At 64.0% G+C, this 17,095-nt stretch overlaps 1 protein-coding gene across 1 annotated transcript; it reads left to right on the top strand.

Annotated features, from left to right (window-relative positions):
* Nucleotides 1–301: 301 nt before the first annotated feature.
* Nucleotides 302–16,815, top strand: LOC104575538 (echinoderm microtubule-associated protein-like 3). Its single transcript, XM_088539142.1, is given in 21 exon segments — nt 302–397; nt 400–462; nt 464–492; nt 2,419–2,568; nt 2,640–2,709; nt 4,147–4,257; nt 5,296–5,391; nt 5,953–6,087; nt 6,665–6,683; nt 6,686–6,733; nt 6,736–6,777; nt 7,383–7,534; nt 10,042–10,167; nt 11,103–11,234; nt 11,318–11,385; nt 11,787–11,875; nt 11,955–12,052; nt 13,384–13,471; nt 13,943–14,041; nt 15,201–15,331; nt 16,603–16,815. Coding segments are annotated over 21 exon segments (2,055 nt in total).
* Nucleotides 16,816–17,095: the final 280 nt, after the last annotated feature.

Genomic DNA, 17,095 nt, shown 5'->3' with positions numbered 1-17,095 from the left:
TGGGACATGGGGCGATGCGAGGGGACGCGTGGGGGACGCGTGGGGACACGTGGGGACACGAGGGGACACGGACGTGAGGGGACACGTAGGGACGCGTGGGGACAGGAGGGGGACACGTGGGGACGTGAGGGGGCATGAGGGGACACGTGGGGACATGGGCGATGCGAAGGGGACGCGTGGGGACACGGGGACGCGTGGGGACACGTGGGGACACGGGGATGCGAGGGGACGCGTGGGGACATGGGGCGATGCGAGGGGATGCGTGGGGACGCGTGGGGACATGGGGACGTTGAGGGGACGCATGGGGACACGTGGGGACGCGTGGGGACAGGAGGGGACACGAGTCCCGGTGGCGCCACCCGCAGAAGGCGCCTCCGTGCGCATGTTCCTGCGCGGGCCCGCCCCATCACCATGTACATCCCGTCGGGCGTCTGCAACTACGAGGAGCTGCGCGCGGAGCTGCTCCGCGCGGCGCCTGCAGCTCGACTGGGTGTATCCTGTGCGAACGGCGCCCAAACGGGCCGAAACGGGGCCAAATGGGCCGAAACGGGGCCAAAAAGACCCCGAAATGGGGCCAAACGACCCCGAAATGAGGCCAAACAGGGCCAAACGGGCCCAAACGGGCCCCAAACGGGGCCATATGACCCCAAATGGGTCCAAATGGCCCAAAATGGGTCCAAACGGCCTCAAAATGAGGCCAAACAGGGCCAAATGGCCCCAAAACAGCACCAAACGGCCCAAAACGGGGCCAAATGACCAGGAATGGGCCAAGCGACTTCGAAACAGGGCCAAACAACCTCGAAATGGGTCCAAACGGCCCCAAAAGGAGGCCAAACAGCCCCCAAACTGAGGCCAAACGGCCCCGAAATGAGGCCAAACGGTCCCGAAATGGGGCCAAACAGCTCCAAAACGGGGCCAAACAGCCCCAAAAGGAGGACAAACAGCCCCAAAATGAGGCCAAACGGGGCCAAACGGCCCCAAATGAGGCCGAATGGCCTCAAGTGGGCAGAAACGGCCCCAAAATGGGGCCAAACAGCCCCAAAATGGGTCCAAACGGCCCCGAAATGAGGCCAAACGGCCTCAAGCGGGCACAAATGGCCCCAAAATGGGATGGCCCCGTGGCCAAGATGCCCCCATGACCAACATGTCTCCATGATTGAGATGTCCCCATGGCCAAGACGCCCCCATGACCAAGATGCTGCCATGGCCAACATGTCCGCATGGCCAAGATCCCCCCATGGCCAATATGTCCCCATGACCAATGACACCCCCATGGCCAACATGTCCCCATAACCAAGACGTCAACATGACCAAGATGTCCTCATGGCCAGACGCCCCCATGGCCAAGATGCCTCCACGTTTGAGGTTGGATTGAAACATGCCCATGGTAGAGCCATCCCCACTCATCCTTGTGCATCCCCATGGCCAACATGTCCCCATGGCCAAGACATCAACATGACCAAGATGTCCCTATGGCCAAGATGTCCCCATGACCAAGACGTCCAGATGGCCAGGACGTCAACATGATCAAGCTGTCCCTATGGCCAAGATGTCCCCATGACCAAGATGCCCCCATAGCCAAGATGCCTCCAAGTTGAGGTTGGGTTGAAACATGCCCATGGTAGAGCCATCCCCACTCATCCTTGCGCATCCCCATGGTCAACATGTCCCCATAACCAAGACGTCAACATGACCAAGACACCCCCATGGCCAACATGTCCCCATGGCCAAGACATCCCCATGGCCAAGATGCCCCCATGGCCAAGATGTCCCCATGACCAAGATGTCCCCATGACCAAGACGTCCAGATGGCCAGGACGTCAACATGATCAAGCTGTCCCTATGGCCAAGATGTCCCCATGACCAAGATGCTCCCATGGCCAAGATGCCTCCAAGTTTGAGGTTGGGTTGAAACACGCCCATGGTAGAGCCATCCCCACTCATCCTTGCGCATCCCCATGGTCAACATGTCCCCATAACCAAGACGTCAACATGACCAAGACACCCCCATGGCCAACATGTCCCCATGGCCAACATGTCCCCATGGCCAAGACATCCCCATGACCAAGACGCTCCCATGGCCAAGATGCCTCCAAGTTTGAGGTTGGGTTGAAACACGCCCATGGTAGAGCCATCCCCACTCATCCTTGCGCATCCCCATGGTCAACATGTCCCCATAACCAAGACGTCAACATGACCAAGACACCCCCATGGCCAACATGTCCCCATGGCCAACATGTCCCCATGGCCAAGACATCCCCATGACCAAGACGCTCCCATGGCCAAGATGCCTCCAAGTTTGAGGTTGGGTTGAAACACGCCCATGGTAGAGCCATCCCCACTCATCCTTGCGCATCCCCACGCGTCCCCACGTGTCCCCGCATGTCCCCACGCGTCCCCTCCTTGACGGTGCCGCAGCTACGGCTACCGGGGCCGCGACAGCCGCTCCAACCTGTTCGTGCTGGCGTCGGGCGAGCTCGTCTACTTCATCGCCTGCGTCGTCGTCCTCTTCCACGCGGCCGCCGGGCGCCAGCGCCACTTCCTGCGGCACACGGAGTGCGTGCGCTGGTGAGCGCGGGGGGACATGGGGACATGGGGGGACACGGGGGGACATGGGGGGACACGCGCGGTCCCCGCAGCCTCTCGGTGCATCCCGACAGGGTGCGCGTGGCCAGCGGGCAGGCGGCCGGCGTGGACAAGGATGGGAAGGTAGCGGGATGCGCGGCGGGATGCGGGATGCACGGCGGGATGCACAATGGGATGTGGGATGTGCGGCGGGATGCACGGCGGGATGCACAATGGGATGCCTAGTGGGATGCGGGATGCGTGGTTGGATGCACAATGGGATGCACAGGGGGATGCGGGATGCTTGGTGGGATGCACAATGGGATGCGGGATGCGTGGTGGGATACACAATGGGATGCACAGGGGGATGCGGGATGCACGGCGGGATGCACAATGGGATGCACAGGGGGATGCGGGATGCATGGTGGGATGCACAATGGGATGCCCAGTGGGATGCGGGATGCACGGCAGGATGCAGGATGCACGGCGGGATGCACAGGGGGATGCACAGGGGGATGCGGGATGCACAATGGGATGCCTGATGGGATGCGGGATGCACCATGGGATGTGGGATGCATGGCGGGATGCACCATGGGATGTGGGATGCACGGCGGGATGCACAGCGGGATGTGGGTATGCGCGGCGGGATGCACAATGGGATGCCCAGTGGGATGCGGGATGCACGGCAGGATGTAGGATGCACGGCGGGATGCACAGTGGGATGCAAAGGGGGATGCGGGATGCACAATGGGATGCCTAATGGGATGCGGGATGCACCATGGGATGTGGGATGCACGGCGGGATGCACCATGGGATGTGGGATGCATGGCGGGATGCACCATGGGATGCCCAGTGGGATGCAGGATGCGTGGCGGGATGCACAGTGGGATGCACAGTGGGATGTGGGATGTGTGGTGGGACGCACAATGGGATGCACAGGGGGATGCGGGATGCACAATGGGATGCACAATGGGCTGTGGGATGCGTGGCGGGATGCATGGCGGGATGTGGGATGCCCGGCGGGATGCACAATGGGATGTGGGATGCACGGCAGGATGCACGGCGGGATGCATGGCGGGATGCACAATGGGATGCCCAGTGGGATGCGGGATGCATGGTGGGATGCACAATGGGATGCACAGGGGGATGTGGGATGCGTGGTGGGATGCCCAGTGGGATGCGGGATGCGGGATGTGCGGCGGGATGCAGGATGCACGGCAGGATGCACAGTGGGATGCCCAGTGGGATGCAGGATGCACAATGGGATGCCCGATGGGATGTGGGATGCACAGTGGGATGCGCAGCGGGATGCATGGTGGGATGCCCAGTGGGATGCGGGATGCACAGCGGGATTCACAGGGGGATGCGGGATGCGCAGTGGGATGCCCAGTGGGATGCAGGATGCGCGGCGGGATGCACATCAGGATGCAGGATGGGATACAGGATGCCCGGCTGTCACACGCTGCATTGGTGGCATTTGTGGCCGCTCCTGGCCCGGGGGGGGACACAGGGGGTCCCAGCCCATCCCCCCCGTCCCCCCTCCATGTCCCCGTGTCCCCATGTCCCCGTGTCCCCCTGCAGACGCTGCAGCCGCTCGTGCTCGTCTGGGACTCGACGTCGCTGCAGCTGCTGCTGCAGATCGGGCAGGGCAGCTTCGAGCGCGGGGTCGGCGCGCTGGCCTTCTCCATGGCCGTGAGTGTCCCATGTCCCCTGTGTCCCCTCCATGTCCCCTTCGTGTCCCCCTGTGTCCCCTTCCCGTCCCCTGTGTCCTCCGTGTCCCCTCCGTGTCCCCCTGTGTCCCCTCCGCGTCCCTTATGCCCCCTTCGCATCCCCTGTGTTCCCTCCATGTCCCCCGTGTCCCCTTCGTGTCCCTGTGTCCCCTGTGTCCTTCCATGTCCCCCCCGTGTCCCTCCATATCCCCCACGTGTCCCCCTGTGTCCCCTGTGTCCTTCCATGTCCCCCCATGTCCCTCCGTATCCCCCATATCCCCCGCGTGTTCCCTCTGTGTCCCCTGTGTCCCCCATGTGTCCCTCCATGTCCCCTATGTGTCCCCATATCCTCCCATGTCCCTCCGTGTGTCCCCTGCATGTCCTCCCATGTCCCCTGTGTCCCCTATGTCCCCCACATCCCCCATGTCCCCCTGTATCCCCTCATGTGTCCCCTCCATGCCCCCCATGTCCCCCTGTATCTCCCATTTTCCCCCATGTCCCCCTGTATCCCCTCGTGTGTCCCCTGAGTGTCCCCCATGTCCCCCTGTATCCCCCGTTTTCCCTCATGTCTCCCTGTATCCCCTCGTGTGTCCCCTCCATGTCCCCCCCCGTGTCCCCCATGTCCCCATGTATCCCCCTGCATGTCCCCTCCATGTCCCCCATGTCCCCCTGTATCCCCCCTTTTCCCCCATGTCCCCCTGTATCCCCTTGCATGTCTCCCATGTCCCCCTGTATCCTCTCACGTGTCCCCACCATGTCCCCCCTGTGTGTCCCCGCCATGTCCCGCCCGTGTCCCCACCGTGTCCCCACCACATCCCCCCCCGTGTCCCCACCATGTCCCCCTTATGTCCTCTTCATGTCCCCGCCGTGTCCCCCTGTATCCTCCTGCGTGTCCCCCATTTTCCCCCATGTTCCCCTGTGTCCCCTCCATGTCCCCCCCCGTCGTGTCCCCCCTCGTGTCCTCCCCGCCATGTCCCCCCCGTGTCCCCGCCGTGTCCCCGCGCTCACGGGCCGTCCCCAGGACCAGGGCGCCTTCCTGTGCGTCGTGGACGACTCCAACGAGCACATGATGTCCGTGTGGGACTGCGCCCGCGGCACCAAGCAGGCCGAGGTCAAGGTGCGCCCGGACGCCGGGGCCCCTTCCCGGACACTGGGGCCCCTTCCCGGACACCTGGGCCCTTTCCCGGATGCCGGGGCCTCTTCCCGGACACGTGGGCCCTTTCCCAGATGCCGGGGCCCCTTCCTGATGCTGGGGCCCTTTCCCAGACACCTGGGTCCTTTCCCGGATGCCGGGGTCCTTCCCGGACACCTGGGTCCTTTCCCGGATGCCGAGACCCCTTCCCGGACACCTAGGCCCTTTCTCGGACGCCTGGGCCCTTTCCCAGGACACCTGGGTCCTTTCCCGGACACCAGGGCCCCTTCCAGAACACCTGGGTCCTTTCCCGGACACCTGGGTCCTTTCCCAAACACCTGGACCCCTTCCCGGACACCTGAGCCCTTTCCCAGACACCTGGGCCCCCTTTCCGGGACACCCGAGTCCTTTCCCAGACACCTGGGCCCTTTCCCGGACACCTGGACCCCTTTCTGGACACCTGGGCCCTTTCCCGGACACCGGGACCCCTTCCCGGACGCCTGGGCCCTTTCCTGGCCCCGGTGTCACTCGTGTCCGTCCCCACAGAGCACGAACGAGTCGGTGCTGACGGTGGAGTTCCACCCCCAGGACAACGGGAGCATCGTCACCGGCGGCAAATCCCACGTTTACTTCTGGACCTGGAGCGGGACGGCGCTCACCAAGAAACAGGGAATCTTCGGGGTGAGAGCCGGAGCCGGAGCCGGAGCCGGCGGGATAGGAGCGGGATGCGGGTGGGAGCCACCGGGATGGGGACAGGGATGGGAGCTGGGATGGGGATGGGGATGGGGATGGGGATGGGGATGGGGATGGGAATGGGAGCTGGGATGGGAGCTGGGATGGGAGCTGGGATGGGACAGGGATGGGGATGGGAATAGGGACAAGGATGGGAGCTGGGATGGGGATGGGAATGGGGATGGGAATGGGAGCTGGGATGGAAGCTGGGATGGGGATGGGAACGGGGACAGGGATGGGAGCTGGGATGGGGATGGGAATGGGGACAGGGATGGGAGCTGGGATGGGGACAGGGATGGGAGCTGGGATGGGAATGGAGACAGAGATGGGAGCTGGGATGGGAGCTGGGATGGGGATGGGAATGGGGACGGGGATGGGAGCTGGAATAGGAGCTGGGATGGGAGATGGGATGAGAAGTGGGATGGGATGGAGACCGGGATGGGATGGAGGCCGGGATGGGATGGAGGCCGGGAAGCGGGATCGGGGTCGGGATCGGGGCCGTCGGCAGCTCCCGCTCCCGCTCCAGAAGTACAAGAAGCCGAAGTTCATCAGTGCCTGGAATTCGACGCGGCCGGAGCCGTCCTCACCGGAGACTCCGAGGCAACATCCTGACCTGGAGCCGCGCCGGAGGCGCCAGAGGTGCCGGGGCGGGAATTCCAGGCGGGAATTCTGGGCGCTGATTCTGGAGCTGGAGGGGGTGGCAGGAATTCTGGGCACTGATTCCAGGTGGGAATTCCAGCTAGCAGGAATTCCGGGCACTGATTCCGGAGCTGGAGGGGGTGGCAGGAATTCCGGGCACTGATTCCAGGTGGGAATTCCAGCTAGCAGGAATTCTGGGCACTGATTCTGGAGCTGGAGGGGGTGGCAGGAATTCCGGGCACTGATTCCAGGTGGGAATTCCAGCTAGCAGGAATTCTGGGCACTGATTCCGGAGCCGGAGTTTGGCAGGAAGGAGCAGGCAGCAGGAATTCCAGGCGCTGATGTCGGAGCTGGAGCCGGTGGTGGGGGGTGAGAATTCCAGGCAGGAATTCCGGCATTGGGAATTCTGGGCACTGATTCCAGGTGGGAATTCCAGCTAGCAAGGAATTCCAGAGCCAGAGTTTGGCAGTGAGGAGCAGGCAGCAGGAATTCCAGGCGCTGATGTCAGAGCTGGAGCTGGTGGGGGGGGGGGGCGGGAATTCCAGGCAGGAATTCCGGCCATCGGGAATTCCGGGCGCTGATTCCGGGCGCAATTCCGGGCGCAGAGACGTTCCGGATCACCCGGCAGACCCGGGCCCACGAGGGCAGCGTCTTCGCCCTGCGGCGCCGCCGTGACGGCTCCGTCCTCAGCGGCGGCGGGAAGGACCGGCACATCCGGCTCTGGAGCGCCGGGATGGAGCTGCTGGAAGAGGCCGAGGTTGGAATGGCGCTGGGAATGGTGGGGATGGCACCGGGAATGGTGGGAATGGCGCTGGAAAGGGTGGGAACGGTGTTGGGAGCTGGGAATGGTGCTGGGAGTGGCGCTGGGAGATGGGAATGGGTCTGGGAATGGTGTCGGGAGCTGGGAATAGTGTTAGGGACCAGGAATGGCACAAGGAGGTAGGAATGGTTCTGGGAGCTGGGAATGGTGTTGGGAATGGTGCCAGGCGCTGGGAATGGTGGGAATGGCACCAGAAATGGTGGGGAACGGTGTTGGGAACTGGGAATGGTTCTGGGAATGGCGCTGGGAGATGGGAATGGGGCTGGGAATGGTGTTGGGAGCTGGGAATAGTGCCAGGAACCAGGAATGGCACCAGGAGGTGGGAATGGTTCTGGGAGCTGGGAATGCTGTTGGGAATGGCACCGGACACTGGAAATGGTGGAATGGCACTAGAAAGGGTGGGAATGGTGTTGGGAGCTGGGAATGGTGCTGGGAATGGCGCTGGGAGATGGGAATGGGGGCTGGAATGGTGTTGGGAGATGGGAATGGGTCTGGGAATGGTGTCGGGAGGCTGGAATAGTGTTAGGGACCAGGAATGGCCACCAGGAGCTGGGAATGGTTCTGGGAGCTGGGAATGGTGTTGGGAATGGCACTGGGAGATGAGAATGGGGCTGGGAATGGTGGGAATGGCGCCAGAAATGGTGGGAATGGCGCTGGGAGATGGGAATGGGGCTGGGAATGGTGGGAATGGCGCCAGAAATGGTGGGAATGGTGATGGGGGCTGGAATGATGCTGGGAATGGCGCTGGGAGATGGGAATGGGGCTGGGAATGGTGTCAGGAGCTGGGGAATAGTGTTAGGGACCAGGAATGGCACCAGGAGGTAGGAATGGTTCTGGGAGCTGGGAATGGTGTTGGGAATGGTGCCGGGCGCTGGGAATGGTGGGAATGGCACCAGAAATGGTGGGAACGGTGTTGGGAACTGGGAATGGTTCTGGGAATGGCAGTGGGAGATGGGAATGGGGCTGGGAATGGTGTTGGGAGCTGGGAATAGTGCCAGGAACCAGGACATGGCACCAGGAGGTGGGAATGGTTCTGGGAGCTGGGAATGGTGTTGGGAATGGCACCGGACACTGGAAATGGTGGGAATGGCACTAGAAAGGGTGGGAATGGTGTTGGGAGCTGGGAATGGTGCTGGGAATGGCGCTGGGAGATGGGAATGGGGCTGGGAATGGTGTCGGGAGCTGGGAATAGTGTTAGGGACCAGGAATGGCACCAGGAGCTGGGAATGGTTCTGGGAGCTGGGAATGGTGTTGGGAATGGCACTGGGAGATGAGAATGGGGCTGGGAATGGTGGGAATGGCGCCAGAAATAGTGGGAATGGCGCTGGGAGATGGGAATGGTGCTGGGAATGGCGCTGGGAGATGGGAATGGGGCTGGGAATGGTGTCAGGAGCTGGGAATAGTGTTAGGGACCAGGAATGGCACCAGGAGGTAGGAATGGTTCTGGGAGCTGGGAATGGTGTTGGGAATGGCACCGGACACTGGAAATGGTGGGAATGGCACCAGAAATGGTGGGAATGGTGTTGGGAGCTGGGAATGGTGCTGGGAATGGCAGTGGGAGATGGGAATGGGGCTGGGAATGGTGTCGGGAGCTGGGAATAGTGTTAGGGACCAGGAATGGCACCAGGAGCTGGGAATGGTTCTGGGAGCTGGGAATGGTGTTGGGAATGGCACTGGGAGATGAGAATGGGGCTGGGAATGGTGGGAATGGCGCCAGAAATGGTGGGAATGGCACTGGGAGATGGGAATGGGGCTGGGAATGGTGGGAATGGCACCAGAAATGGTGGGAATGGTGATGGGGGCTGGGAATGGTGTTGGGAATGGCGCTGGGAGATGGGAATGGGGCTGGGAATGGTGTCAGGAGCTGGGAATAGTGTTAGGGACCAGGAATGGCACCAGGAGGTAGGAATGGTTCTGGGAGCTGGGAATGGTGCTGGGAATGGCGCTGGGAGATAAGAATGGGGCTGGGAATGGTGGGAATGGCGCCAGAAATGGTGGGAATGGCGCTGGGAGATGGGAATGGGGCCAGGAATGGTGTTGGGAGCTGGGAATGGTGCCAGGGACCAGGAATGGCACCAGGAGGCAGGAATGATTCTGGGAGCTGGGAATGGTGCTGGGAATGGTGCTGGGAGATGGGAATGGGGCTGGGAATGGTGTTGGGAGCTGGGAATGGCACCAGGAGGTGGGGATGGTATCCGGAGCTGGGAATGGCACTGGGAATGGCAGTGGGAGGTGGGAACGGTGCCAGGAGATGGGAATGGCACTGGGAATGACACTGGGAGCCGGGAATGATGTCGGGAGATGGGAACAGTGCCAGGAGGTGGGAACGGCGCCAGGAATGGTACCGGCAGGAGGAAATGATGCCGGGAATGGTGTTGGGAGCCGGGAATGGCAGTGGGAGGCGGGAATGGCCCAGGGAATGGCCCTGGGAATGGTGCCCGCAGATCCCGGAGCGCCTGGGCGCTGTCCGGACCATCGCGGAGGGCTCCGGGGAGGAGCTGCTCGTGGGAACCACCCGGAACGCGCTGCTCCGCGGGAGCCTCCGGGACGGATTCACCCCCATCCTGCAGGTTCCGCTCAGGATCCGGGATGTGCTCCCGGAGCTGGGGAATGGGCTGGGAGGGCCGGCGGATCCCGGGATTCCGGGTGTGGAGCGGCACGGAGCGGGCCGGGGCAAGGGGTGGGAGCGGCGTTCCGGCACGGAGCCGGTGGCAGCATTCCCATCTGGAGCAGCCCCAGATCCAGGGATGTGCGGCATCATTCCCGGCCGGAGCGGCTGCAATCAGGGATCCTGGGATTGCGCCCAGGGCACCAGCCCCTCAGGGGAATCCAGGGATTGGGGGTGTCATTCCCATGCGGAGCAGCCCAGATCCGAGCTGTAGATTCCAGGAAGAGCATCCCGGATTCAGGGCCTCGCTCCTGCATGGAGCATCCCAGATCCAGGCGCTGCTCCCACATGGAGCATCCCAGATCCAGGCCTTGCTCCTCTATGGAGCATCCCAGATCCAAGTCTCGCTCCTGCATGGAGCATCCCAAATCCAGGCCTTGCTCCCACATGGAGCATCCTGGCTCCAGGCACTGCTCCCGCATGGAGCATCCCGGATCCAGACCTCGCTCCCACACGGAGCATCCCGGACCTAGGGCCTTGCTCCCATATGGAGCATCCCGTATCCAGGTCTCGCTCCTGCATGGAGCATCCTGGCTCTGGGTGCTGCTCCCGCATGGAGCATCCTGGCTCCGGGCGCTGCTCCCACATGGAGCATCCCGGCTCTGGGTGCTGCTCCCACATGGAGCATCCCGGCTCCGGGCGCTGCTCCCACATGGAGCATCCCGGCTCTGGGTGCTGCTCCCACATGGAACATCCCGGCTCCGGGCGCTGCTCCCACATGGAGCATCCCAGCTCTGGGTGCTGCTCCCATGGAGCATCCCAGCTCCGGGCACTGCTCCCACACGGAGCATCTCGGATCCAGACCTCGCTCCCACACGGAGCATCCCGGCTCCGCAGGGCCACACGGACGAGCTCTGGGGCCTGGCGACGCATCCGTCCCGGAGCCGATTCCTGACGTGCGGCCACGACCGGCAGCTCTGCGTGTGGGACAGCCAGGAGCACGCGCTGGCCTGGAGCCTCCCGCTGGAGGTGCCGGAATCGGGAATGGGAATGGGAATGGGAGCCGGAGCCTCCGCGCGATCCCCGGCGCCAACGGCCTCCTCTTCCCGCAGGACATCGGCCTCTGTGCCGACTTCCATCCCGGTGGACACGCGGTGGCCGTGGGGCTGCAGACAGGAAGGTAAATCCTGCTGGAGCGGCGTTCCGGAGCGGCATTCCGGAGCGATGTTCCGGAGCAGCATTCCGGAGCGATGTTCCAGAGCTGCATTCCAGAGCGATGTTCCAGAATGGCATTCTGGAGCATTGTTCCAGAGCATCATTCCGGAACGGCATTCCGGAGTGGCATTCCGGAGCGGTGTTCTGGAGCCTTTTTCCAGAGCATCATTCCAGAGCATCGTTCCGGAATGGCATTCCGGAGCATCGTTCCGGAGCATTGTTCCAGAGTGGCATTCAGGAGCAGTGTTCTGGAGCATTTTTCCAGAGCGTTGTTCCGGAGTGTCATTCCGGAGCATCGTTCCGGAGCGGCCTTCCGGAGTGTCATTCCAGAGCGGCATTCCGGAGCGGCTCCCGGCTCATCCGCAGGTGGCTGGTGCTGGACGCGGATTCCCAGCAGGTGCTGGCGGCCGGATCCGATGGGAACGAGCAGCTCTCCGTGGTGCGCTACTCGCCCGGTGGGTCCCGCATCCGCGCGGGCGGCCTTCCCGGCCCCGTTTCCCGGCATTCCCGGCATTCCCGGCCATTCCCGCGCAGACGGCGACTTCCTGGCGCTGGGATCCCATGACAACTTCATCTACATCTACAGTGCGGCCGAGGGCGGGCGCCGCTACAGCCGCTTTGGGCGCTGCGCGGTGAGCGGAGCCGGCATTCCCGGTATTCCCAGCATTCCCAGTATTCCCGGTGTTCCCGTTGCTCTGGCGCTCCTGCAGCTCTGGAGCTCCCGGTGCTCCTGCTGCCCTGATGTCCCCACTCATTCCATGTTCCCGCGGCTCCTGCATTCCCACTGCTCCGGAGCTCCTGCTGCTCCGATGTTCCCGCTGCTCCGGTGTTCCCGGTGCTCCCACATTCCTGCTGCTCCAGAGCTCCTGCTGCTCCGGTGCTCCCACTGCTCCGGTGCTCCTATGGATCCAGCATTCCCGCTTGTTCCGGTGCTCCTGCAGCTCCAGAGCTCCCAGTGCTCTGGCATTCCCGCGCTCCAGCATTCCCGCTTGTTCCGGTGCTCCTGCAGCTCCGGAGCTCCCAGTGCTCTGGTGTTCCCGCTGCTCCGATGTTCCCAGTGCCCCCACGACTCCGGTGTTCCCACTCGCTCCAATGTTCCCACTCTCTCCAATGTCCCTTCTCGCTCCGGTGCTCCCGCTTTTCCCAACGCTCCCGCTCACTCCGATCCCCCCTCGCTCTGTCCTTGCAGCTCCCTCGGGCCGCTCCGCTTGCTCCGACGTCCCCCCTCGCTCCGGCTCTCCGGGATGTTCCCGCTCCCTCTTGCTCCGGCTCTCTCTGCTCCTTGGATTCTCTCCAGCGCTCCGGCTCGCTCCGGCTGGATCCGGCTCTCTCTGGCTCAGTCTGGCTCTCTCCATCTGGATCCAGTCGGATCCGGCTCATTCTGGTTATATCCATCTGGATCTGCCTTGCTCTGGTTGGATCCGCTCGCTCTAGCTCTCTCCATCTGGATCCAGCTCATTCCAGCTGGATCCGCTTCTCTCCATCCGGATCCAGCTCACTCCAGCTTGCTCCAGCTGGATCCGGCTTGCTCCAGCTCATTCCAGCTCTATCCATCTGGATCTGCCTTGCTCCGGTTGGATCCACTCGCTCTAGCTCTCTCCATCTGGATCCAGCTCATTCCAGCTCTATCCATCTGGATCTGCCTTGCTCCGGTTGGATCCGCTCGCTCTAGCTCTCTCCATCTGGATCCAGCTCATTCCAGCTATATCCAGCTGGATCCGGCTCTCTCCATCCGGATCCAGCTCGCTCCGGCTTGCTCCAGCTCATTCCAGCTCTATCCATCTGGATCTTGCTCCGGTTGGATCCGCTCGCTCTAGCTCTCTCCGCCTGGATCCAGCTCCCTCCTTGCTCCAGCTCGCTCTGGCTATATCCAGTCGGATCCGACTCGCTCCGGCCGGATCCAGCTGGCTCCGGTTGGGTCCGGTTGGCTCCGGCCGGGCGCTGAGGGCCGGCTCCGCTCCAGGGCCATTCCAGCTTCATCACCCACCTGGATTGGTCCCGGGACAGTCGCTTCATCATGTCCAACTCCGGCGACTACGAGATCCTCTACTGTGAGCCGCCGGGAATGCGGCATTCCGGGTGGGAACGTGGTGTTCCGGGTGGGATCGCACTGCTCCGGGCAGGATTGAGCTGCTCCAGGCGGGAACGCTGCGCTCCAGGCAGGATCAAGGCGCTCGGGGTGGGAACGCGGCATTCCGGGTGGGATTGCGCCATTCTGGGCAGGATCAGGGCACTCCGGGTGGGAACACGGTGCTCCAGGTGGGAATGTGCTGCTCCACTGGGGACACCTGCAGCTCCAGCTCCCTTATCCCTGTCCCCATCCCTGTCTCTGTCCCCATCCCTGTCCCCCATCTCTGTCCCTATCCCTGTCCCCATTCCTACCCCTGTCCCCATCCCTGTCCCTGTTGCCGTTACTATGCCTGTCCCTATCCCTGTCCCTGTCCCTTTCCCCGTCCCCATCCTTATCCGTGTCCCCATCCCTGTCCCCATCCTCATCCCTGTCCCCATCCCTGTCACCGCAGGGGACGTCGCGGGGGGCTGCAAACTGCTGCGGAACCGCTACGAGAGCCGGGACCGCGAGTGGGCGACGTACACGTGTGTGCTGGGCTTCCACGTCATGGGTGAGACACGCGTGTCCCCCGTGTCCCCTCGGTGTCACCCGTGTCCCCTCCGTGTCCCCCGTGTCCCCTCTGTGTCCCCCGTGTCCCCTCCAGGCACACGTGTGTGCTGGGCTTCCACGTCATGGGTGAGACACGCGTGTCCCCTCCGTGTCCCCCATGTCCCCTCCGTGTCACCCGTGTCCCCTCCGTGTCCCCCGTGTCCCCTCCACGTACACGTGTGTGCTGGGCTTCCACGTCATGGGTGAGACACGCGTGTCCCCTCGGTGTCCCCCGTGTCCCCCCGGTGTCACCCGTGTCCCCTCCGTGTCCCCTGCACGTACACGTGTGTGCTGGGCTTCCACGTCATGGGTGAGACACGCATGTCCCCTCCGTGTCCCCCGTGTCCCCTCGGTGTCACCCGTGTCCCCTCCGTGTCCCCCGTGTCCCCTCTGTGTCCCCCGTGTCCCCTCCAGGCACACGTGTGTGCTGGGCTTCCACGTCATGGGTGAGACACGCGTGTCCCCTCCATGTCACCCGTGTCCCCTCCGTGTCACCCGTGTCACTCCATGTCCCCTCCACGTACACGTGTGTGCTGGGCTTCCACGTCATGGGTGAGACACGCGTGTCCCCTCCATGTCACCCGTGTCCCCTCCGTGTCCCCCGTGTCCCCTCCGTGTCCCCTCCACGTACACGTGTGTGCTGGGCTTCCACGTCATGGGTGAGACACGCGTGTCCCCTCCGTGTCCCCCGTGTCCCCTCCGTGTCACCCGTGTCACTCCATGTCCCCTCCACGTCCACCTGTGTGCTGGGCTTCCACGTCATGGGTGAGAGACGCGTGTCCCCTCCATGTCACCCGTGTCCCCTCCGTGTCACCTGTGTCCCCTGTGTCCCCTCCGTGTCACCCATGTCCCCTCCATGTTCCCTCCACGTACACGTGTGTGCTGGGCTTCCACGTCATGGGTAAGACACGTGTGTCCCCTCCATGTCACCCGTGTGCCCTCTGTGTCACCCGTGTCCCCTCCGTGTCACCCGTGTCACCCCATGTCCCCTCTGTGTCACCCGTGTCCCCTCCGTGTCACCCCGTGTCCCCTCGGTGTCCCCTCCATGTCACCCCGTGTCCCCTCCATGTCCCCTTGTGTCCCCTCCTTGTCCCCTCCATGTCCCCCCCGTGTCCCCGCAGGCGTGTGGCCGGACGGCTCCGATGGCACCGACATCAACTCGCTCTGCCGCTCGCACGACGGGCGCCTGGTGGCCGTGGCCGACGACTTCTGCAAGGTCCATCTGTTCCGCTACCCCTGCGCGCGCCCCAAGGTGACAACGGGGACATGGGGGGGACATGGGGACATGGGGACATGGGGGGACACAGGGGACACGGGGGACATGGGGGGACACGGGGACACAGGGGACACAGGGTGCATCTGTTCTGCTACCCCTGCGTGCGCCCCAAGGTGACAACGGGGACACGGGGACATGGGGGGGGGACACAGGGGACACGGGGGACATGGGGGGACACGGGGACACAGGGGACACAGGGTCCATCTGTTCCACTACCCCTGCGCGCGCCCCAAGGTGACAACGGGGACACGGGGACACGGGGGACACAGGGACACAGGGGACACGGGGGACATGGGGGACACGGGGGACACGGGGGACATGGTGGGACATGGGGTCCATCTGTTCCGCTACCCCTGCGCGTGCCCCAAGGTGACAACGGGGACACGGGGGGACATGGGGGACATGGGGGACATGGGGGGACATGGGGGACATGGGGACACAGGGACACAGGGGACACAGGGTCCATCTGTTCCGCTACCCCTGCGCGCACCCCAAGGTGACAACGGGGCCATGGGGACAAGGGGGGGATACAGGGTGCATCTGTTCCGGTGCCCCTGCGCGTGCCCCAAAGTGACAACAGGGACACGGGAGGACATGGGGGACATGGGGGACACGGGGGACAGGGGGGACACGGGGACACAGGGGACACAGGGACACAGGGGACACGGGGGACACAGGGTCCATCTGTTCCGCTACCCCTGCGTGCGCCCCAAGGTGACGACGGGGACACGGGGACATGGGGAACACGGGGGGACATGGGAGACATGGGGGGACATGGGGGACACAGGGGACACGGGGGACATGGGGGACACAGGGACACAGGGGACACAGGGTCCATCTGTTCCACTACCCCTGCGTGCGCCCCAAGGTGACAACGGGGACACAGGGGACATGGGGACACAGGGGGACATGGGGACCCGGGAGGGACAGTGTCAGGGTGCTGCTGTTGGCACTGGGTGACTCTGTGTTGCTGTTGGTGACACCCCCACGGGTGTTGGTGACACCGTCGCCATGGCGACACCGCCATCGATGTTGGTGACACCGTCGCCAGGGTGACACAGTTTGTGTTGCCGTTGGTGACACCCCCACGGGTGTTGCTGACACCGTCGCCATGGCGACGCTGCCACGCCTGTTGGTGACACCGTCGCCATGGCGACACCATTTGCGTCGCTGCTGACGGCGCCGGGGGGCGGCGGCGGCGCCGTGACGTCACCGCGCCTCCCGTGACGTCACCGCCCCCCACCCAGGCGCCGAGTCACGTGTACGGCGGGCACGGCAGCCACGTGACCAGCGTGCGGTTCAGCCACGACGACGCCCTGCTCGTGTCGCTGGGCGGGAAGGACACGAGCGTCTTCCAATGGCGGCTGCTGGCCGCCCCGCGCCGCCCCCCGTCCTGCCCGGGCACCGGCAACGGCAACGGCACGGGAAGCGGCGGCGCGGAGGCCGAGGAGCCCCGTTAGCGCCGCCGGAGCCTCCAATAAACCCGTGGGACCGGGAGGCCCCGTTTGCTCCCCCGCGCCGCCATGACTGGAGCCGCTTCCGGGGCCGCCGCGAGGCTGCTCGAGGCGCTGCCGGGGGCGCCCGAACGCGCGGCGGAAGGGGCCGAATCGCGGGCGGAAAGAGCCGAATCCCGGGCGGAAGGGGCCGAATCGCGGGCGGAAAGAGCCGAATCCCGGGCGGAAGGGGCCGAGCGGGCGGCGGAAGGGGCTGAATCGCGGGAGGAAAGAGCCGAACGGGCGG

Source organism: Tinamus guttatus, unplaced genomic scaffold, assembly GCF_059628265.1.
Source record: "Tinamus guttatus ecotype Peru unplaced genomic scaffold, ASM5962826v1 Tinamus_guttatus_pri_ptg001428l, whole genome shotgun sequence".
Lineage (NCBI taxonomy): Eukaryota > Metazoa > Chordata > Aves > Tinamiformes > Tinamidae > Tinamus > Tinamus guttatus.
This window is presented reverse-complemented; position numbering and strand designations above follow the sequence as displayed.